Below are 24,666 nucleotides of genomic sequence, written 5' to 3' on the forward strand. Positions count from 1 at the left end.
TTTACATCTGGTCCTGCCCAGACTGGCCCAAGGGCTACTGCATGAAGTATTTCCTGTTTAACGTGTTCAAAGGCTTGTTGTTACTCAGGGCCCCATTTGAAATCGTTCTTCTTCCAGGTCACCTGATAGAGAGGGCTTACGATCAGAGTGTATTTTGGGAAATGCGTTTGCCAGAAACCCACAACACCTAAGAAAACTTGTGTTTCCTTTTTGTTAGTTGGTGGAGACATAGCTGCTATTTGTTGATCACATCCATTGGGATCTGACAATGCCCATCTTGACATTTTACTCCTAAAAACTGGGTGTCCTGTGCAGGTCCCTTGACCTTACTTCGTTTTATGGCAAAACTGTATTTCAGAGAGATTTGGACTATTTTCTTCCCTTTCTCAGAGACGACTTCTGCTGTGTTGCCCCATACAATGATGTCATCAATGTATTGCAGGTGCTCCGGGGCTCCACCCTTTTCCAGTGCAGTCTGGATCAGTCCATGGCAAATGGTGGGGCTGTGTTTTCACTCCTGGGGTAGTTGATTCCAGGTGTACTGGATGCCCCTCCAAGTGAAAGCAAACTGTGACTTGCACTCCGCCGCCAAAGGGATCGAGAAAAATGCATTAGCTATATCAGTTGTGGCATACCACTGGGCTGCCTTTGACTCCAGTTCATATTGAAGTTCCAGCATGTCTGCAATGACATGGCAGCACTCATTGGCAGCATGACTTCATTCAGGCCACAGTAGTCTACTGTCAGTCTCCACTCTCCATTAGACTTTCGCATTGCCCATATGGGACTGTTAAAGGGTGAGCAGGTTCCGCTGATCACTCCTTGGTTCTCCAGCTGACGAGAATGAGGGAGTCTCAGTTGGTATAGTATTGCTGTTGGTGCACCATTGTGGTAGCAATTGGCACCTGTTGTTCTTCAACCCTCAGCAAGCCCACAACAGAAGGGTCCTCCGAGAGACCGGGCAAAGACGACAACTGTTCAATCTCCTCTGTCTCCAAGGCAGCTATACCAAAAGCCCATCAATATCCTTCTGGGTCCATGAAATACCCTCTCCAGAGGCAGTCTATGCCAAGGATGCACGGAGCCTCTGGGCATTAGGGTACACTACTCACTGGTGTCCACTACAGCCTTATGCTCTTGTGGATCTGATGTGCCAAGCCATTGAATACACAGTCGAGTAGCTGCAGTGCTGGTTGTCTGTATTCCCTCTCCCCCAAATGTCACTGCCTACTATTGAGCAGTGTTTGGCAGATAGTGGCCAGGGCCCAGCACAGGGTGGTAAGTTGTGCCTCCTTGGAAGAGCCACAGCATTTTCCTTTCAAATATTCTATCACTTCATCAGGATCCTGTAGCTGTTAAGGAGTGAAGTTCCAAACCACTGGAGGTGAGAAGTTCTCTAGATACCTGCCCATGTTCTCCCACATGCCATGCCACCCATGACTATTCAGCCTCAGGGCAGATCTCTGGGTGGTATTGTTGAAACAATTTTTTGTTACCCTAAACAAGACTTTGAACACATTCAGGAGACCTAGCAATAGGAGCGTGCTGGCTTGAACATCCCAAGGGTATTCAAAATTCTCAAAAGCAGCTGTAACCAGCCTGAAGGGAAAAGGGGAGGTGAAAGAGCGGGAGAAAGTATCCCCTCCTGTCTTCCCCATAGATTGGGTGTGATTACTAATCAATTCTGAGAGATGTTGTCCAAGGTATGGGCATGACAGTAATGCCACATACAAATACCTCAAATGAGCTTAACCTCATGACCACTGATGTTATCACATCATAAGTCGATATTATACAGTACAGCAAAATGAGAATCCTGACCCCTCTCCCAGAGGTGATTAACAGTGCCACAGAGAATATATACAGCAAGTACAGGTTTACATACCACATCCATGTGAACACACAAAACACCATTGCGACCAGCAACTGTTTACCTAATATAATAAACGCTTATAAAAAATTTTGGTGTAACATGCTCTGGTCAGATCTGTCATTATCTCAATCCTTCGAGCCCCACACTGGGCACCAAAAAGGACTGTCATGACCATCTTGTTGAGGAGGAATAATATACTACTTTTCCTCCCCTCAACTGGTGCTGCAGGGCTGGCAGGAGCGCAGCTTGGGAGAGGGCTGTTGGAGGAGGTTGTCAGCAGCCATTGATGATGGATGTGAAGGAAGAACAGCAAGCTGGCAGCATCCCCACCTTCCCAAGATGTCCAGCTATGAGGTCAAGAGGCGTTTCCACAGGGCTGTTTTCACCGGGAGGCCAAGCCAGCCCCAGCACCAACTGCACAGGCTGCTTGTGAAACAAGAGGTGCTTGAGGGATAAGGTAGATGGAGCTAGAAAAGGGCTGGGTGAGGACTTGCTAGCCACAAGCCTGGGGATGGAGCACACAGAGCTGCTGGGCAGACAGGGCCAGCGTCTAAGAGAGCCAGGGCATGGGAGTTCCACCAACAGTACAGCAGGCTGAGCAAGAGCTCTGAACCCACCTGACAAAAGGTTGTGTCATGCTAATACCGAAGTAAAAGAAAGAAAAGATTAAAAAAAAAGAAAAAAAGAAAATAGTGGAGTAAGGACTTCAAGAGGAGAAAACGAAAAAGCAAAAGCTAACACAGAAGAAAGAGCTGTCTGGAGAGATCTGGGATGAGAGAGGGAACACAGCAGCCAACAGACAGATGTGTGAAAGACAGTGGGTTTAAGGCTGGTATTTCTGGTGTCGTAAAAAGCAAGCTAGAGCTGTGCAGCTCACAGTTTCATACTAAAGCCAGAGGGAGAGGAGGAAGATCCTTTCAAGCCATTTCCTGATTGTTTATTCAGTTTTGCCTCACTCATGGACTGAAGGCAGAGCAGAGCATCTGCTTCACTGAGCCACTGGCAGGGAGCCATCTGCCTGGCATGGAGCTGAAGTGTGCCACTGGGCTGGGAACGCATCCCAGCACTGACTCCACAGCTCTGCAGTCCGCCTTACGCCTGCAGTAGGGTTCTCCTGCCACATGCAGACCCAAAAGCAGCTCCTCCTCAGCATCAGCTCCCAATTACCATGTTCAGTGTGAGAGTTCAGATCTACTCTGTTAATGCAGATACTCATGTTATTAGGCATGTGTCATCCTCACATACATCTGCACCTTCTGGATACCGTGGCATTGCATGGCAAGGAGCTCCACAGGTCTGCAGGGCCTGCTTGGGCCTTTACTCCTGCTTCTGCTACTGTAAAATTGTTTATTTTGAGAATTTACTCAGAACCAGAGCTGAATTATTGCCCCTAGGATGGTGTAGGAACATTTTGTGCCATGCCCGCTCCTCCCCAGAGCAATTGCTAGCTTGGCCTGGACAGGTGGTGGAGCCCCAAGTTTACATAGTTTTAGAAGATTTCAGCTGGCTACGGTTTGCTTTGAATCGCTATCTGCTCAAAGCAATGATTACAGGAGCTTTAGCTTTGGTCAAGCCCACTTCTCCCATTTATCTGAACATGCTGGCTTCACGACAATTCCTGAAAAATGTAGCATCTTTTAACGTAATGGTCACAGACATGCCCACAGCCATCCTCAGCTATGCCCATCCAGGTGCCCATCACAGCCAGGAGGGTGCCTGCACCTGTGCAGAAAGGCCCAGGAGGTAGCTCTGATCTCATCACCCCATCAGCTGGATCCTTGAGCACAGCAGCCGGGCTGCAGCACCAGCAAGAGCCCTCTGCCAGGGCCAGAGCTCTAGCCCCAGCACATAGAAAAGAAGTGTCCCCAGCCAACAGCTCTAACTGCCATCCTAATTAAGACCCAAAACTCTGCAGGGAGGTTTAGGACTTGCTGCAGGTCCAGGAGAAATCTGAGTCCTGAGTGCAAGTACGTGAAATAGCAGAGCCTGTGCCAAGAGCTCTGGGCTCTGCACAATTCAAACACCAAGCCCAGAGCTGCCTCTGACTGGATGGTAAAACAGGATCTGTTTCAAAGAAGGATTATTTAATCCAGCAGAGCAGAAGTTTTAGCTGGGTTCCTCCTTGTTTCTCCCTACTCTTTCTCAAGACCTCAAGGCAGAATTACTCTCAAACATAGGAACATTACTTCCTTCTTCCATTGTCTCCGACACCCTCACTGTAAGCTCTGCAATACACAAACCACGCCATGGTGAGAGGGGCCCCAACACATCACTCCCTTGGGCAGGTAGCATGCTCTCCTCTCTGGAGCCCTGCAGAAGCATAAAGTCTGACAGGAGCATTTCCAACTATGAGCTCACTCAACAGAGCACAGCATAAGCAAAACGCTTCTGAACTGGAGCAGTGGGAGAAGCATTTAAGAGAGGGAACAAAAAGGAAGAGAGGGAAGAGAAAACAACAAGTAAACCTGTACTAAACAACAAAAGAGAGAACCAGCACATGGGGACAGGGAGAGGATGCAAGATAGACAAGATACATGAGGTTAAACTACCATGCAAACGGAGAGCTGGCAGGTTGCTAGGCTTCCAAGTATGCTGTGCCTGTGCACAGATGCTATTTATAGGAACATGCCAGAATCAATAGGCAGAAGATTTTTATTCAACGTCCTTATTAATGACCTGAAACAAAGGCAAACAGCATATTAATTACAACGGCAGATGATGCTAAATTTGGAGCAGCAGTGAGAAAGCTAAGAAACACAAAAGGATCCATGCAGAAACACGGAAAGTAAGGCTCGAAATAAAGATCTGCCTGGATAGAAAAAGCAAAGTAATGTAGTTTAGGGGGCGATAACTGCAGACAGGGATCTGCAAGAAGGATGACATGCTTAGGGAAGTGGGAGCCTGCAAGGAGGATCACCAACAGCTCGAAATATTCTCAGCATGCAATATGATAAGGCAGCAAGACATCAGTGTGATTTTGAATAGCAGGCACAGAGGTATCATCTCACTGTCAGAGAGAAGCAGTGAAAACTATATCAAGCAAATCATTTAAAAATGGATGGGATGGGAGATCAACAGCATAAAACATTTGAGCCATCTTTTTCAGAACAGCTCATTATCCCCATTGTTGGATTTCCAAAACCCCTCTACTACACCCAGTGCCAAACTCTTCTGAAAACCTGAGTGTCCAGGGGACTGACCTCTTATGAAGATATGGGGAGATATTGCCACAGTCTATAGCTACTTCATAGGCATCAGGAAATCATTCTCTGCTCTAAGTGGTTGCTTAAATTGGAGCAGATTTCTCCCCCAAAAAATTTCAACTCTGTTGTATGCTGAATATCGAAATTAGAACTTCTTTCATTTCTGAAACCTGGGACCACATTAGAAACATGATATGCATTTACTGTTTGTGAATCCAGCAGATTCCAGATTGCTTTTGACTTTCATCTGGTTATAAAAAACCCAAATCAACCAAAACAAGAAGCCCAACAAGCACTGGGTTCGCTCTGCACATCTGAACAGACAATGCTGGCTCCTGAAAAGATGAAATGACTGGACATCCTTCTTAGCCAGAGATTACAAAGAGATACTTTGTCAGATAGCAACTATCCACGTTACCCATGTCAAACATAACCTAGTTACATGGAGCAATTATCTCTGAGGGACAAAACATCAGACAAAAATAGTAGTGGTGAAACAAAATTAATTGCATATTAACAATGGTGCTGCTGTCAATACATAAAACATCTTTAAAATACAGAATAATGTCACACAACTGTTCCCGGTGGGCAGCGACATGCAGAGCCTGGCACCAACTCACACCCAGTGCCTGCAATCCCTGCCTGCGCAGGGGTGGTGAGGAGAAGAGGGATAGCAGGGCTGGGAGTCAGAAAGAGCATCAGCCTGTGGCAGTCCCACTGCTGGCATCTCTCTCATACATGGCTAAAAACCTCAGTCCCTTGCAGAAGTAAGGGATTCGGACACTACATTCAACCATAGCAAGGTGACTACTTTGAACCTGACACAAGTCTGGAGAGCCGTCATCCTCGCAGTCTGGTCTAGGTAAGTTGTACCAAAGACAGATCCTACCACATCCCCATTTTCCAAACAGACTTTGGGGACTAGACAAGTTTTGTGAACATTTGAGCTTTTTTGCATGTCACAAAATGCAACAAATGTTTTTCTGGTCCTGATGCAGCAAATCACTGACTCAGAAGTCAAGTGATTACAAATCTTAGGTCAACCAGCATGGGGATGTACAACATCATGCAGCAGGAACTCCCAGACTACCTCTGTCTCACCAGTACCAACAATGAGGAAAAACATCTGGGGGAACATGCTGGCCACTCCAAACAAGAAAAATTACATGCCTTATGAGATCAGAACAGTGGCTCACCTAACCCAACACTTTTTCCCAATAAAAAAGGGGTAAGAGGAGTTGCTATTCAGAGGAGAAAAAAAAAAGGGGGGGGGGAAGACAACACAGCCCAGTTACTGTTGCACTAGCAGTGCTGCACATAGGTAGACTTCAAGATGTGGTGTTTTGCACAGAGTATGTGGAAAGTAATTACCAAGGCTGGAAGCTGTACCAGAGTTGTTATCACACTTGCTCTTACCAGGAGGGTGACAGATCTTGGATCAAGATAGCCACCAAATGTCAGGGCCTTGGTTTTATGTCTTGTTCTGAGGATGCCAGCCCCATTTACTCCTGCACTGATGCAAAGCCCAGTTCAGAGAGCTCAGAACAAGCTGCACAAGCATCACTGTCTCCCAGGACTGGCCGCTATCACTGACAGCTATAGATTTTGGCATCTGCTGTTCCCATGGCCTCAAGTCAGCAGGTAGGTGACCCCCAGCTGGGGCTGCCAGATCCCTCTTCAGACTGCTGAGTACTTCCTCTGTCTCCCCACAGCACGCCACTCAGCAAGGGCTCTGGCAGGCAGAAAGAGCACAAGCCAACAAAGAAAGCCAGGAGCATGAACAATGAAACATGGACAAGAAAAACATCCAGTGCACTCACTGTGGTGAGAAACAGGGTAGAAGAAACTTGCATACTCCAGGCACAAAAACACACTCTGTTTGAACCTCTTCTTGGAGTGCATCTGACTTCTGGTTGCGGTTGCCTTTCTCCCAAGCTCCATGTCACAGCCTCTGCCCATGGCCACTCCTGCCAGCCCCCGATGCAAAGCCCTGCTCACAACCAACCTACAGCATTATTTTATATCTGCTGTTCCTTGAATGGTGTCTTCAGCTTTCAGTTGCTATCATGAAAAAACCTTAGCTCTCCTACTGCCATCATTTTGAGGATAGCTTCAGAAGCATACAGCACCCTGGTTCTGCTGGGCAATGACCTGGTCTCGCTGTTGGGCAATGACACTCCCAACACTGATTAGCCTACAAGATCTGATATGTTCCCAGCCTGAGGTGGGAGTGCTTCATTACATTCAGCAAAGGCTTATACATTTTTGCACACACAAACTGTCTCTAGCAGTTCAAGGATCAGGAGGCAAGATCCCATGAATCCCATGGATATAGGAGACAGTAATTTCTTAAGACATGAATTCTAGTGACACTAATGGCTGAGAAAGTACATCTTTTGCTTGGGGAAGAAAAATTAACACACACACAAGGGCTGTGCTTCACCTGTACACATCTGTTACCTCTTCAACAATAGGGCAGCTGAAAACAACTGACCTTAAAAATGCTGTTGCATGATGGAGCCATCTTGTGACATGACACCGTTTGGTGGAAATACTCTCTCTGCAGCTGGAGTAGCCAGCAAAGTCTCAGGCAAACCTCTGTGTGACAAAGTCGGGCAAGAAATTTTCATCTCAGAACAGGCCTTTTTTTTTTCATTCCTGGTTATAAAGAGATACCACAACTTGACTTATCTGTATAAATACCTATTTGAGGATTAAAAATAACAGGGATGGGCATGCAAAAGTTGTCCATTTCTACACCAGCATTTTTCCTCTGCTTATTCAGCCAGATCAAAATTGCTTGCTAGGGAATTTTAATAACTAAACGCATAAAATCCAAGGTCTTCCATCAGGCTACAAAAACTGCATGAGAAATACAAACAGTGAATTGCTCAAGCACAAAGCGAGCATTGCAAAGCTGACTCATCACCATAAATATGTAACACTTCTGTATCTTATGGTAAGGATTTCTTCCTTTCTAAAAATTAAATTACATCTGCATATCCTGCATCTGCCTTCTCTTCCTCACTTGTGGGTTTTTACTGTTATTCAGTGGCAGAGTTAGGACTAATGAACCACATCAGCTAATCTGACCAAACCAGGAAAAGCACTTCCAGTAGTATGGAGTGGTACCTAACTCTATTCCCACGGAAATTCAGGGCAGCACTGCCATCCATTTCAGTAGCTGCACCATGCTTTGCCTCTTCTGAACACCTCAGAGATCCTCCACTTCACTACATGCTTAGACAGCGGTAAAAGATTCTCTCCTGATTCAACATCAGTACTCAGACCAGAAACGCAGCCAATTTCATGGCCCCTGGTACCACAACAGTTTTTTGTGCTATCATCAGATAACACCAAGTTTTGGAATAGTCCTGGGTTTTCAGCTAGGATAATTTTCACAAGAAGCTGGGAGGGGACACAGCCAGGACAGGTGACCCAAACTAGCCGAAGGGGTGTTCCATAACATATGACATCATGCTCGGCATATAAAGGGGACTGGCCAGGGAGGAGCAGCGGCTCTGGAACTGGCATAGTGTGGGCTGAATGTCTGATCATTGGGTGAGAAATTGCATTGTGTATCACCCGCTTTGTATATTCTAAGTACTACTCTTGCTGGTATTTCCCTTTTCCTTTGGTGTCCCAGTAAACTGTCCTTATCCCAACCCACAAGTTTTGCCTTTGTCTTCCAATTCTCCTCCCCATTCCACACTGGGGGAACAAGCAGCCGTATGGTGCTCAGCTGCCGGCTGGGGCTAAACCACAACAGGGAGCCATGCATCCCTGTGAAGACCAAACGTGAAATCTCAGGCCAGAAGCAGGTTCGTCAAAAATTAGATCTACGCATTCTCTGAGCTACTCTAAACTGAACCAAGATAAGAGGAAGCACAGCAAAGGCAAAGGGGAAGAGGAGTTTTAGAGCTGCAGAGAAGATGAGTTCATATGAGGCCCTTCTCCTGCCCCTCTGTAACATGGTGGAGGAGCTCCAGGAGAAGCCATCTGTCGCATCCTCTTGGTCCTGCCATCACCAGCTCATGCAACTCAGGCTGTCTCTGCCTGGATGCACATGTCTGTGTATGCATTTTCAGGAACATTCTCCAGAGCCAGCCCTTTTGGCTGAATATACAAAAGATTTTATTCCAGTTGGAATAGCAGAAATGTTCACATTGACAACTGCAGCCAACATGACATAAATAAAGCCAATAGAGCAACGGAAATCGCGGCTGACAGCAAGTATTCCAGCAAATGCTAAAATTCCCCTAGGAAGCAAATACAGATTCCCTGAACTCACCATCAACTGAAAATTGCCTTAAGATGCGGAACAGTTTATATATATTTTTAGATCAAAAGAGAAGGCTAGAAGATGCTCTGGTTTCTCTGAAATTTTTTATGCTTATGTATAGTCTCTCTCAGCTCAGTCGAATCCTGCATCATCACAAAACCACAGGCAAATTTCACTTCTCTCCCAGTGACTTCACTGCTGTCCTCAATCCACATGCTGGCTAGGGCTTTGGTGGTTTTTAATTGCTCTATAAATGCCAAGACAGAATTAATGCCAATTTTGTCTATTTTTTCAAGGACAGAGCAAAGAAATAGTGCAGTTAAACCATTAGCACAGCACTCCAGAGCCCTGCATTCAGCAGGCAGCTCTGCCTCAAGGAAGAAGGATTAGTTATTTAGCACCCCTACCCATCACCAGCCAAAGCTTGGCCTGTGTATAGCTGGGTACATGGCAGGGGAATGGCTTCATCCCACCACTCATGCTGTGCATGCTGGCAAGACCAACCAAAGCACAGAGCCATGAAACAGCAGCTTCTTGGCTATTAGAAACAGACATGGCATGTTACATACTTGTGATTTGGGCAAACTGAAAGCTTCTGCCTTTTATGATCTCTAGGCATGGGGCACAGGAAAGGAGCACGGCTCAGCTGGGAGCGATCCCCTTCTGAACTGCTGGGCCTCTAGGTACGATTCCCTGGAGAGGCAGCAGCTTTTGTCCCAGCTCCCCATTGAATGGAATCCATTGCACAGGACAGACCCTGCTCCAACCCAGTACCCTCCCAGGCCAGCCAGTGGCTACCGAAGCAGAGCTCTGATGATTTTGACTTCTCGGAACTTCAGACTCTGGACGATGTTGCCATCCCTCTGTATAGCTGCATCTTGCCCAGATGCTTTATGCCCGCTTCACTTGTATGCCGTCTACTCCTACACCTTTTCCTCCCTTTTCCAAAGCCAAACAGAGCACAGAGAAATACTTGTTGCAAAAAATGGTCTCTGCTAGTTTTCTCTCCTTCTGGCAGCTTGAGCCTCAGAGCTGGGCTGCAAGCACTACACCTCATCAAAATTAGAAGGCACAAGCCTCTTGCATCCAGCTGAACACGTCAGGCAGGTCAGTTACACAGAGCTGTCAGTTAGAGGATGGCACCAGGGGAGAGGACACCTTTGTCTCCAGTGCAATGGGCAGGCTGACGCTGTCAGCTCTCTGGGGGCACTCACTGGATGATTGCTCACCTTGCTCCCCAAATGACTACTCGCTGCGCCCCTCCAGCCCAAACAGCCGTAGCCCAGCCCTGCTCCCACAGTGAGTTCTGGCACAGGGAGAAGGCCCGCACACTGGGTCTCTGCCTCCACCTACCCAGCAAGATGTTTTTCGTATCTCCCCACAAACACTTCACCACCACCACCTGTGTATACACTGCATAAGGAGGCCAGCTTTCATCTGCCTGCTGAATAGTGGCCAGGCAGTTTTCAGCCAACTCAAGCACACAAGTCTATCCCTCTGCGTTAAAGGCAGGAGCCAAAGGCAATGGAAAACAAGGAGAGCCCTGCTAGGGCTCCTGCGAGGAGGTCTGGCCACACTTGCATGTCTGCCTCACTGCAGCTGAGTCCAACTGACTGCAGCAGGGGAAGGAGCAGCTCAGAATGAAAATGACCATCTATAACCACCATTACAACTGTGTTGGGTTTGCGTGGCAAGGTTTGGGGGGGGAGGGGGGGGGGGCTACAGGGGTGGCTTCTGTGAGAAGCTGCTAGAAGCTTCCCCTGTGTCTGATAGAGCCAATGCCAGCCGGCTCCAAGACGGACCCACCGCTGGCCAAGGCCAAGCCAATCAGCACCTCTGTGACAACATATTTAAGAAGGAAAAAAAACAAGTTAGGGGGAGCTTTTTTGCAGCCAGAGAGAGGAGTGAGAAGATGTAAGAAACTCTGCAGACACCAAGGTCAGTGAAGAAGGAGGGCGAGGAGGTGCTCCAGGCGCCAGAGCAGAGATCCCCCTGCAGCCCGTGGTGAAGACCATGGTGAAGCAGGCTGTCCCCCTGCAGCCCATGGAGGAAGGATGAGGGGGTGTAGAGATTCCACCTGCAGCCCGTGGAGGACCCCACGCCGGAGCAGGTGGAGGCACCTGAAGGAGGCTGTGACTCCATGGGAAGCCCACACTGGAGCAAGTTCCTGGCAGGACCTGTGGACCCGTGGAGAGAGGAGCCCACACCAGAGCAGGTTTGCTGGCAGGACTTGTGACCCCATGGGAGAGACCCACGCTGGAGCAGTTCGTGAAGGACTGTAGCCCATGGGAAAGACTCATGTTGGAGAAGTTCATGAAGGACTTTCTCCCATGAGACGGACTCCGTGCTGGAGCAGGGGAACGATGAGAGGAGTCCTCCCCCTGAGGAGGAAGAAGCAGCAGAAGCAACGTGTGATGAACTGACCATAACCCCCATTCCCCGTCCCCCTGTGCCGCTGAGGGGGGTGGAGGTTGAAGCTGGGAGTGAGGTTGAGCCCAGGAAGATGGGAGGGGTGGGGGGAGGTGTTTTAAGATTTGATTTTATTTCTCATTCCTCTACTCTGTTTTGCTTAGTAATAAATTAGATGTATTTCCTCTCTAAGTTCAGTCTGTTTTTCTTGTGACAATAATTAGCGAGTGATCTCTCCCTGTCCTTATCTTGACCCATGAGCTTTTTGTTACACCTTTTCTCCCCTGTCTAGTGAAGGAGGGGAGTGATAGAGCAGCTCTGGTGGGCATCTGGCCCCCAGCCAGGGTCAACCCAGTCTTTTTGGCGCCCAACGTGGGGCACGAGAAAAGCGAGATAAGGATAGTAATTGGAAGACGTAACGGGCAAAACATTGACTGAATGTAGCTTGAGAGTGAAACAGTGGTGAAGGGACGAGAAGCGGATTCTGTGTGTATTGTCCATTCTTCTTAGGTGTTGTAGGTTTCTGGAGAATGCACATTCCGAATTACAGTCTGATAGTAAGCCCTCTCTACCATGTAACCCAAAAGAAGAATGATTTCAAATGGGGCCCCGAGCAATGACAAGCTTTTGAGCAAACTAAACAAGAAACAGTTCATGCCGTAGCTCTTGGGCCAGTCCGGGCAGGACCAGATGTAAAAAATGCGCTACACACCGCAGCCGGGGAGAATGGCCCTACCTGGAGTCTCCGGCAGAAAGCACCAGGGGACACTCGAGGTCAGCCCCTGGGGTTTTGGAGTCGGGGATACAAAGGATCTGAGGCCCGCTACACTCCAATGGAAAAGGAGATATTGGCAGGATATGAAGGGGTTCGAGCTGCTTCAGAAGTGATTGGTACTGAAGCACAGCTCCTCTTGGCACCCCGACTGCCAGTGCTGGGCTGGATGTTCAAAGAGAGGGCTCCTTCTACACATCATGCAACCAATGCTATGTGGAGTAAGTGGGTTGCACTGATTACACAGCGGGCTTGAATAGGAAACCCCGGTCGTCCAGGAATTCTGGAAGTGATCACAGACTGGCCAGAAGGGAAAGATTTCGGAATGTCGCCGGAGGAGGAGGTGACACATGCTGAAGAGGCCCCACTGTATAATAAACTAACAAAAGATGAGAAACCATATGCCCTCTTCACTGATGGGTCCTGTCACATTGTGGGAAAGCATCGGAGGTGGAAGGCTGCTGTATGGAGTCCTACACGGCGAGTTGCAGAAGCTGCCGAAGAAGAAGGTGAATCGAGCCAGTTTGCAGAGGTGAAAGTCATCCAGCTGGCTTTAGATATTGCTGAAAGAGAAAAGTGGCCAACACTGTACCTCTGTACTGACTCATGGATGGTGGCCAATGCCCTGTGGGGGTGGTTACAGCAATGGAAGCAGAGCAACTGGCAATGCAGAGGCAAACCATCTGGGCTGCCCCATTGTGGCAAGATATTGCTGCCCGGCTAGAGAAGCTAGTTGTAAAGGTACATCATGTAGATGCCCACATACCCAAGAGTCGGGCCACTGAGGAACATCAGAACAACCAGCAGGTGGATCAGGCTGCCAAGATTGAAGCGGCTCAGGTGGATTTGGACTGGCAGCGTAAGGGTGGGCCCATGACACCTCAGGCCATCAAGGAAGAGATGCGACATATAGATGGGCCCGTGATCGAGGGGTGGACTTGAGCATGGACGCCATCTCACAGGTCATCCATCAATGCGAAACATGCCCTGTAATCAAGCAAGCCAAGCGGGTAAAGCCTCTGTGGTATGGAGGACGATGGTTGAAATATAAATATGGGGAAGCATGGCAAATCGACTGCATCACACTCCCACAAACCCACCAAGGCAAGCGTTATGTTCTTACATGGTGGAAGCAACCACTGGATGGCTGGAAACATATCCTGTGCCCCATGCCACTGCTTGGAACACTATTCTGGGTCTTGAAAAGCAAGTCCTGTGGCGACATGGCACCCCAGAGAGAACTGAATCAGACAACGGGACTCATTTTCGGAACAACCTCATAGACACCTGGGCCAAAGAGCATGGTATTGAGTGGGTGTATCACATCCCCTATCACGCACCAGCCTCTGGGAAAATTGAAAGGTACAATGGACTGCTAAAAACTACCCTGAGAGCAATGGGTGGTGGGACCCTCAAACACTGGGACACACATTTAGCAAAGGCCACCAGGTTAGTTAACACTAGGGGATCTGCCAATCAACCTGGCTCTGCCCAATCAAAATTTCCACACCCAGTAGAAGGGGATAAAGTTCCTGTAGTGTGCATGAAAAATATGTTGGGAAAAACAGTTCGGGTTATCCCTGCTTCAGGCAAAGGCAAGCCCATCTGCGGGATTGCTTTTGCTCAGGGACCAGGGTGCACTTGGTGGGTGATGAGAAAAGATGGCGAAGTCCAGTGTGTACCCCATGGGGATTTGATTTTGGGTGAAAATAGCCAATACATTAAATTGTATGATGTTAATAGCTATATACTGTATCAATGGTATGACCATAAGAATCACCCAAAACTAATGAAGGATGGACTTTGAAACTGAACAAAGTGCCATGATGATGGAACTAGAACTGACTTCAACTGGTGCCCAGGAACTTCATCGAAAATCACATCTTTGACATCCAGACTGTGAGCATGGACCATACCAGATACACCAGCCATGAAAACTCTGGATGCAGTGTGCCACAATCCAGCAGCACGCACCATTGCTCCTGCTCTGAGAGACTGTAATGGCAGATGGAACCCAAAGCCATGGACTAAATAAACTCGATGGACATTTTAGAGCGATGGCCTATAGAGTAAGGGAATGATGTCTGTGAAATAATCTGGGCATGATGTAGATGGTATAGAATAAGGGGTGGATAATGTCCTGGTTCTAGCAAGGATAGAGTTAATTTCACAAGGAGCCAGGACAAGTGACCCAAGCTGCCCGGGGCTATTCCATACTATGTGACATGCTCACCATAAAAGGGGGGCTAGTCGGGCAGGGGTGGGTTCGGCATGGCTCCAGGACGGGCTGAGTGTCTGGTCGGTCATTGTCAGATCGGTAAATTGTTTTCTGTTATCACCCATTGTGAATATCTGTTATTGGTACTGTTGTTGATTGTTCCCCTCTCCCTTGCTGTCCCAGTAAACTGTCCTTATCCCAACCCTCAAGGCTTTGCCTTTATGTTTCCGTTCCCCTCCCCATCCCGCCAGGGGAGAGGTGAGTGAGTGGCATGTGGTGCTCAGCTGCCGGCTGGGGCTGAACCACATCAACAACTGATTGCTTCAGTTGACTATAAAGGTCCCATTTTCCACATCTATAGCCAAATGCATTCTGGAAAGACGTTATAACCTTATGGTGCTGGCCAAAAAAAAATTATTAAAAGGCAAATCTCCTTTTTATACCCTCAATCCTCTATAAAATACAGAGTTTCTGACATTTTCATAAGACATGCTGCCATTTCCAACCTGCACTGTTACCCAACACCCATACATTTCCCTTCTCCAGTGCCCTGGTAGTGGCCCTGCCTGAAGGATGACCCAAAGAGAGCAAAAGGCACTAAGTGGGAGCCCAGGACTTCTCTCCCTCCACCCTAGGCACTGCCAGGGCTCAGAGAACCTATTTCCAGTCTTTCCCATCAGGACTCGCTTTTGCTGCTCTGCCCAAGCACTTATATGAGCTGCAGCTCTTCTGCATCCCAACTCCTCCCCCTCCATTTATGAAGAACATGAAATAAGCCTCAGAAACACCTTGTCTCACCCTGGCCTCCAGCTTCTCTCCAAGCTCTCGGGTGTCCAGGAGGGCACATCAAGCTTGTATGTTCACCCCAGCCCTGGACTGTAGCAAATGCTGGTTAGAGGAGCACAAACTCCTTCCAGGTACCTTCTCCCTTGCTTCTGAAATGCCTCTTAAGGGCCTAGGCAGAAGTCCCTTCACAGATCCAGCTGTGTGGCCATGACAGGAGACATCCTGTGAACTACTCCAGATGCAGAGGGCAGGGTAGGAATAGCCAAACACTGCAACTGCTTCCACTGACACAGCAGGATCCCACAGGCAGTGGGATCCCCAGTGAGGCTGGGTTGGGGAGAATTTGAAACAAGTCAAAAAAACAAAGTCAGCCAAAGAACAGAGCCAAAGAGCCAGGCAAATAAAGAGTCCAGACAAGAAGAGCTCCCCCATTTGCCAAGGCCAGGTTATTTTATTCTGAGCTGCTCAGAACATCATCTGAAAAGCCAGTGGACAAAAATAGGTCATGAAAGGTCCTCAGTTCAGTCTCCCTCCAGAAATCTCCATCCTCCTGGTGCTGAGGTCCCTGCACAAGAGGAATGGCACACAGGATTCCTGATGCCAAAATTTGACAAACAGCCCTCCCCTCTCTTTGATATCAGCCTTGCTTTACTTAGTACAGTAATTGTTAATGTTTCAGCTCTCCAGTGGGGCAGCACATTTTATTGTTAGCCTATATGGTAAAAATAAAATCTGATTGCAAGAAACTGCTTGGCTTCAATTATAACATCAGTGTTAATTACCAGTGCAAGTGTAATTGCAGGGAGGGAAGGCGGAGTGGCAGTGATGAGGATGCATACTAAGTTCTGGTGGGTGAGCCGACATTTTCCAGCCTAGCCCTCCCGAGGGAGGGCGAGCAACACTTTTGTCTCCTTGACAGCAGTTGCAGCAATCCCAGCTGAGCAGGTCTGCAGGGCTCACACTGATCTGCCTGGTAGCATCTCCTGGAGAAGAGACATCTGATCTGCTCCTAGACCCTTGAAATGCTGGCACAACTCTGACCACATCGTTCCCTCTACTTGGACCAAAGTCCACTCTGACTCATCCATGGAAACTCCTCAGAGCCTGTATACTGCCATCCCTACTTCCACATGTAACCAAAGACAAAAAGCTAGAGCCACAAATCTCTGTTGCCTCCCCAAAGCCTGCCTGCACCAGCTCAGGAGCTGGTGGGCCAGGGCCGGAGGACGCGTCTCACGCTTTCACAGCCCTTGGTTGGGCTTCTGTGTGTTTGACACAGCGTCACTATTCACTCACCTATTCACACTGCCCAGCTGCAAGAACTCAGGAGTGCCTTGAACCCACCTCCTGAGAAGAACAGGACCAAAGGGCCATCACATGCATCCAGGACTCAGCACACACATGCTATGCGCCCACACAGACATTAGATTTTTTTTCTCCATTCCTTTATCTTGTTCACAATAACCACGTGACACACAGCATGCAAAACAGAGAGAAATAAAACAGAACACCACCAATACACTGGAGATGAAATCAAGATGGGGAACAAAAATACATACTTACAGCTGAACTTCACAAAGTTCACAGACAAGGCCATTTAGAATAATTTCCAGCAACAGTTAAAACAAGAGAGCAGTGAACACTGGGGAAGGGAAAGCATGCGACTGGCAGGAGTGTCCTCTACAGCAGAGCATCTCAGAGCAGGATCTGGAACAGGCCCAGGACCACTCTCATGTCAGTGCATTGCTAGGTGGAGGGCATGTTCCCCAGCTCTATAGTGGACACAGACCTCAGACTGTTCCCAGATGTGAAAGGCTAGGGAACGGCACGTTACAGCCATCATCAGCTCCAGGGCACTTGCCGTTTTTAAGGAGAGAAGTACTGTTTGAGAAAGGACTCTGTTCCCATCAGAGACGACAGGAGTTCAGCTCTTGATGCTGGAGGGAAGAATTTGACTATTGAGACAGCTGTAAAACAACACTTTCAAATGGGGCAGGGGAGGAAAAGCCAGTCCAAACCCACTCTGGAGATAAGCAAGGTTATTCCCTGGTGCTGATGTGCACCTCACAGATGCAATCCTCATTCTGAAGGTCCACCTCTTGTCCGCTCATCTAGTGGACCAGCTGCTGTCTTGAACTGCTGAAACCATGGCAGAGCTACGGGCTGATGAACAAGGCTAGCCAGAAACCTTCCAGAGCTGCTCACGACCAGGACCATGCTGTGAGCTGGCAGACAGGAGATCTCTCCTGGGAGTAAGGTGAGGTAAGGTCCTTCTGATCATTAGGCCCCTCCCACCAATGTGGCCGCAGACCCCTCCGCAGGTGCTCCTGCCACAGTGGCAGCAGGCGTGACAGTAAGAGAAGTTTTAATCAAATGTCTCCATTTCACATCTGGAAACGGAGAGAATATTTCCACTCTCCTTCATTCACAGAGGTCTCAGAGGTAACGAGTGGAACTTACTTGGAGGTAGGATTTTTTATTTACAGCCATTTGTGCAGAGTTTCTATCACTGTGTGTAGAACCAAAAGCAGTTAATAACCAAAAAGCCAGTAGATGGCACTCAAGAATATGCAACACTTCTGAAATGTGCAAGACCAATAAAACTTGCATCTGCAGTGCACAACAACATGTGCCTCATTACATAGACACGCTACCAGAAGGGTTGAGAAAGAGGTGATGATCTTGGTGGTGCCCTCCAGGCACCACAGTAACCCAAAGTGCTAAGACCACAATTGCTTTAATCTCTCTTATTGAAGGGGTCCAGGCAGCAGGATTTGGATCCAGACTCATGCCTGGGAGCAGCTTGCATTTTGGCAGGGATGCAGCTGGGCAGCAGTGAAACATGCTGGTAATTTTCTTTGTACGGGGATTTCAGAGGTTTTTGCTTTGCTTTCCTAACCTAAACAGATAACCTTGCTGAGTCTGCAACAGGATGGAGCTGGCTGGAACAAAAAGGTTCCCGGTTAAGAAGCATCACTTAATGGCACATTACAAACTTAGGGGATAAGCTGTGCACAGAGTTTCCTACCAAGTGGCCTGTGGAAGGAGATGCAGCATGTCCAGCCCAAAAGAGGCCATTGTTGAACTACAGCCACCACTACATCCACAGCTGGCCACAAAGACTCCTTTGCGCATGTTCATTCCTGGGGAACCCACATGTCAGGCCCAGCCAACAGACCCATCACGCCACTCCCTGGTTTCTGGCCCCACTGACAGCAAGTTGCTCCCACCCTACTTCGGTTCCTGATGCGAGTTTGCAGAGAATGGTGACCCCACCCCTTCAAACCTCTCTACAGGGGGTGCTAAGCACCAGGCGCCCAAAGCTCTGCCAAAGCACATGGACAAAGAGAGACCTGAAGGGGAAGGTCCACGTGCCTGCTCCCTGGGGCCTTGGCTGCACCATGCTCTGGGCTTTGCAGGATGGCTGGTGAACCCTGCCAAACCACCCCAGCAAGCCTACTGGTGGGACTGGGGGCAGACAAGACTTGAGGCATGTTTCTTTAACCATTCCACTCTGGGTTTCCAAGACTGGAAACCCAGAGTGCAGGGATGCCCCAAAGCAGCAGCTGTCAGCTACAAAACAGCACGGACGCAGACAGGAAAGCACCAATAGGAAGGAGGACCATGCATCGCAAGCTGCCTGACTCTGGATCAGGAGGAAAAGAGCAAGGCAACAGGATCTTCACACACCCCTGCAGCAAACCAAACAAGTCAAGTTGAAAAAGAATAAGGCGAGAGGGCTCCCAGTGAGTGCGGCTGGGCTGGCTGAGTGGGGGACATTTCAAAGGCACAGTGCCAGCAGGATCTGCCAGGAGAGCTACATGGCCATCCACAAGCACAGCCCAGGGCTGCTCGATGCCTCGCATGTATCATCTGCTGCCTCTCAGGTCAAGGCAGTTCCCAGCTCATGGAAAATTTTGAGATGAGTAGTTTTACTGTTTTTGTTCAGCTTGGACTGAAACCAAATTCCAGAGAGGCACTGGGACGGCCCTGAAAGCCTACGTTTTAACCAGTTTATCTGCACATCCCTTGAAATTCCCACCCAGTTCCTGGTGCCCCTGGGCGAGATGGTTGCACCGTCCAGAACGCTGTTTGGGATCCCTTGTGCAGCCCTGGCTCCACATGGGGTGCAGAAGCCCCTCAAGGTGTTAGCGCAGAAGGCAATGGGAACAGGGAAGCACAGACAATCCTGAGTAAACAGCCAGCCGAGCCTTTGCTTGGCAGCATTTTTCCATTGTCTATTATGTACAGCTGGATGAATGTCAATAAATTACCAATGGAAATGAGCCCTGCTGAGCAAACAGTTTGGCTTGAACAGCTGTTTTCTAGGTGGCACAGTGGCATTTCAGCTCCACTTAGCAAGCAGTGGTGAATCAGGGATTACTAACTGCCCTTGGGGTGGGAAGGAAGAAAGCAAACCCTGCACAGAGGGAGGGAAGCACCCAGCTGCCCCAGCCATGAGCCCACCAAGACGTGGATGCCTCATGGGAAGAGTAAAGGAAAAAGCCAAGCAGGCACTGGTGAGTCATGGGAAGCTGCCCTCTTCCTGCCAGACACCACAGAGGTCATGCTCAGCACCGGCAAGCCACTCTCCACACACTTGCTCCTGCGGCCTACCCACAGGGGAGCAGTGGCGAGGAGCATGGTACAGAGCAATGCAAGAGCTTCCAAGTCCCAGGCAAGCTTGGGAAGAAAAAGAAAACCATGGATGGATGCAATAAGGGCAACTCCTCCATTCGCACCCTGTGGTGTACGCACATCTCTGCACTACCTGACACTACACCCTTACCCACCAACCAACTTCCCTGCCACACCAGCCCTGCTCTGAAGTCTGGGTGGCAGCCACCACCCACAGAAAGATAGTATTACAGCAGGTCTGCATAGGGAAGGAGATGTGGAGAACTGGGGAGGGCAAGGGACACATCTGATCAACACTTCTTCCTTTCAACACAACTTCACTGGTTGGCTCCTTTCAGAGTGAAGCAAGGTGGGTTTGTTAACTTAAGCAACAACAACCTTGCTTTTGTCTACCCTGAGAGAGTCAGAGGGACCTTGAACACAGGTCTCCAGCATAACAGCAAGCTACTTTTGTCTGACACATTGTGCAGGAGATCCTGTATTTTCACCTTGCCCACCACCTCTGAGGGGGCAGACCCCACAGCAGCTGGCTGCAAGAGCAGCATGCAGTGTCCAGCTGGCCAGGACAGCTGGCACCAATGTACTCTCTCCCTGCTGCAGAGCCCCTGTAAAAACCACCCAGCAAACTCCCGTAAAAACTTTGTGGTCTTCTTTAGGGTGGCTGTTAAAAATAACAATGTCAAGAAATGGCAGGCTCTTGCTTTCAGAAAGGCAGGCATTAAGTTGTAAAGTCATTGAGACCTGTTTACTATTTAGCATCTGTTTAATTTCAATGAAGAAAAATACCTTGGAGGATGGAGGGCTGAAATTGGTAATTCAATCCTTCAGCTCCAACCTTAGGAAGTTTTGTAATTAAGATACAGTGAAATCAGAGATGATTTCAACTTGTCCTCTTGGAAAGGCAAAACAGATAAAAAGAAAGCCCACATGTCCACATGCTATGGGACCTAAAACAGTTGAAAGCAGACCACAGGCTGTGTGTTCCGGCCACACAGCTCCCACAGGCTCTCCTGGTCTCCCCAACCATCAAGCTACAGCCAACATAAACTATGAAATCAGCCTGAACACAACCAGGAATAGGGAGGGGAGAGAAGTAGCACTCACAGAGGGAAACTAAGCAAAACACAACTACCCCCCAAACCTTTCCTGGTCACGAGCGAGCCAGGTAGTGGTTTGTGCAAACCAGGCAGCCAGTCCAATGCCAGGTCCCCACCAGAGACCCAGAAACAGTTTTCCCATTAAGAACTTGTCAGAGGATGGTGATTTACAGAAGAGTTCATTTCCCAAATGCAAACAGCAATGGTGGCTATGTTTCACGGTTTAAGACAGACTGAATATCAAAAGCTGAATCAGTGAAAAGCAGATTTAGGAATTCCTTAAAACAGAATAAATAAACCTGATTTGTAAAGCACTTGGCTGGGGCTTTTTGACAGTCACCTGAACACTACCGATGGCAGCCTAATTCCTCACCTTGTGAGTTCCCTGCAACAGAGACCTTTCTTTCCTCTATTTGTATAAAAGTCCTGGGCCATTACATTCTCCATTCACTCAAAACCTCCCCAAAAGCAGGTCTTTTACTCAAGAAATCACAGCAGCTGTAAGCAGCATTCAAGTTTTTTATCCACATTTACATGACTCGATATACAATTCTGCCTGCTGAAGGATGATGCTGACATCCACCATCTATTAGTCTCACAAACCCTGAGAAACCTTGCATTATACTGCAGTGCTTCTATGTTGCTCTTCTCCCAGCATCATTCTTTTGTGGAGAAAAGAGGGCCTCACTATAGGCTAGAAGTAAAGACAATGTATTTCATATTCTCCTTCCCAAACCGAATCCACAGCTTTTTACAGCTAGCAAGAAGACAGACACAGCAAGCCACCTCACCTCAGAAAACAGCTGGGCTTATTTTCTCCTTCTCAGCATCTTACAGCTCTTTCTCGGCTTTTAAATCTTCCCTAGTAAGAAGATGTATCACCTTCCCCAAGAGGGAAGACAAAGGGTTGGGGTGATTTTCTACTCCCAACGGGAGCAGAAAGATGTGGTGTTCATAACGTAACAAGAGGAAGCAGAAAAGGAAAGACAAGCGCGTTCTCTATCAGACTTTTAAACCGAAATATCAGCTGCTTGACTTTTTTTTTTTAAAAAAACTAAAAAAACCTGATAAATGTAACCGGAGGGAGAGTGCCTCTTGTTTCTACAGCAACCGAGGGCCCGGCGCGGCGCTGGCAATGGCATCCCGGGAGCGGCCGGGGGGCACGGGAACAAAAGCGGCAGAGGCTGCCGGGGGGACCACGGAGAGGGGGGAGGTGTCCGCCCCCCTCGGCGCTCAGCGGAGCGCCCGGCCCACGCCTGCCCGCGAACCCGCACGACTCGCCACACCACACGCAGCGAAGTGACTGCACAAATAAACAGGAGATAAATACACAGAACACAAGACGCGACTTCTTCCCCCACTGCCAGCTCCGGAGGACCCGCGAGGGAAACCCGCCGCCCCGAGCCGGGCGGAGGCCCCGCCGGGGTCTCGGCTGCCGGGAAGCAGCCCACTCGCTCCCCGCCCCACCTGTGGCGCAGCGCACCTCCGCGCCGCCCCCGCACTCACCCCAGAAGAGAGTGAGGAGCTGCGCCCGCGGCACCAGGCTGAGCGCGTAGACAGCGCCCAGGTGCAGCAGCCCCATCAGCACCACGTTGCGCCAGACGATGGCCTGCCCGCAGCCCGCCGTGCCCGCCTCGCCGCTCGCCGCCCGCCGGGACCCGGCCATCTCGCTGGCGGGGCGCTAGGGGAGATGGCGGCCCCCGCAGCAGCGCGGCCGGGGAGCAGCTAGGGACGGCCGGGCCGCGCCACCGCATCTGTTGCTGCTGCCGCCTCCATTAAGCTCCCGCGCCGCCGGCTGCGTCCCGCACCGCGGTGGGGGACGGGCGGGGGGGCGGCCGCCGGCCCTGCATAGCGACAGCCAATAGCGGCCGCGGACCGCTCCGCCCCGCCCCCGGCACCGGCACCACCGAGGGGCCGCTCCTCGGGGCGCCCCAGCGGCCGCGCCGTCGTTCGTGGCGGTGTCCTCAATGGCCGCCCGCCCGCCCGCCCGCCCGCGCACGCGTGGGGGTCCCCCCCAACCGGCCCCCGCGGGCTCGGTCCTGACCCGCCGAAGGCAGAGCAGGGATGCTGGCGGGCCGAGAGGAACAGGCCTCCGTCCGCCCTGCCTGCGCCTTTTTAGGCGGCTGCCCTTGAAGAACGGCTGGTACCTTCCTGCCGGCTGCCCGAGAGCGTGAGGAGGCAAACGCTCCTCGAGAGAGACGGATTTCAAAGACGTTTAATTTCGGAAGCCTGTGGAGCCGGAGTAAAAGATGCCACTGGTGCTAGGGAGGAGCAGATATTCAAGAGCTAGTTAATCAAGTTTATCTGACGGAATAACAAGGTGGGCATTGAAAACCTAAAAAAAAAATAAAATAGCAGGCTTATCAGCAGTGCATACCCGAGTTAAGAGCGTGCCACGTTTTTTGTTTACTCCATCCCACCGCAGATGGAGTATTGTTTTAGTGTTCAGGTGTGGTTTCCTGGGGATGCTCTTCCCCCCATGCTGCCACGGCCTCTCGCTGAAAGCCGTTGTGGGAGAGGAAGGATCCCGCATTGCTCGGCACACCGCGGGGGGCGGTTTGCTAACAGCGAGTTCAGCCGTGTCCGAGGGATGACCCAGATATGCAGAGGAGCGGTGTGCAGAAAGTAGTTCACTGTTACTAGTGAGGTGCTTCCCCTGCTGCAGAGCAGGGAACATTTTGCACAAGCAGTGCGTGGAGGGTTTAAGTCATTAGGTGGGAACCAGATGCTAAGTCAGGTCAAAAACTTTGCCCACAATGCATTTTGTTTAGTTTTGAATGTTTCTGAGAGGAGAGGAGGGAAGGAGGGAGCGGTACAGGCATGTTGTACAGGTCCCTGGCTGGGGCCAGCTCCTCCATGATTTGTAGCCCACGATGTCTTTCCATTGCTGTGCTCGGACCACAGAAGGGGGTGATTTAATTTGCACTGTGCTTTTCTGCTCTGACTTCCTCTAGGTGCCCAAGGTCAAGTGTTAGGCTAAGTTCAAGTGTACCTACTACCAATTTAATATGTGATACTTCCCTTTTAGGACTGTGCCATACGATGTTGGGGGCAGGTAGGAGGGAGGACTCTGACTTCTAGTGACTTTTCCATCTCTTGGTGTCCAAGAGCAGAAAGAAGCCCCCATGCCTTACACCCCGGTTGCTGCCAGGCACACTACACTCGGATTTACAGGAGCAAACTGCACAGTCCAAGCTCACCTGCACACACTGTGGCTCACACAGGTGTGCTGACCTGAGTGTTTAATGGAGGAAGGTCAGGGCTCGGGGCCAGTGAAACAGGAGTGCTACCAGGCAGCAAGGAAATATGGAGACTGAGGAGTATGTCTTTTTGGAAAGGCAGGATGGAAGCATTCATCCTGGCCTGGCTTCTGCAGGCTGTTAAAGCA

General features: G+C 49.6%; 1 protein-coding gene across 1 annotated transcript in view; it reads right to left on the minus strand.

Annotated features, from left to right (window-relative positions):
• SCD5 (stearoyl-CoA desaturase 5) overlaps positions 1-23,129 on the minus strand; it is a 41,077-nt gene extending 17,948 nt beyond the window's left edge. Inside the window, exon 1 of the mRNA XM_054823669.1 lies at positions 22,785-23,129. Coding sequence (XP_054679644.1) covers positions 22,785-22,944 — 160 coding nt within the window. The 5' untranslated portion in view covers positions 22,945-23,129. The remainder of the gene's footprint in view (positions 1-22,784) is intronic.
• Positions 23,130-24,666: the final 1,537 nt, after the last annotated feature.

Source organism: Grus americana, chromosome 4 (genome assembly GCF_028858705.1).
Source record: "Grus americana isolate bGruAme1 chromosome 4, bGruAme1.mat, whole genome shotgun sequence".
Lineage (NCBI taxonomy): Eukaryota > Metazoa > Chordata > Aves > Gruiformes > Gruidae > Grus > Grus americana.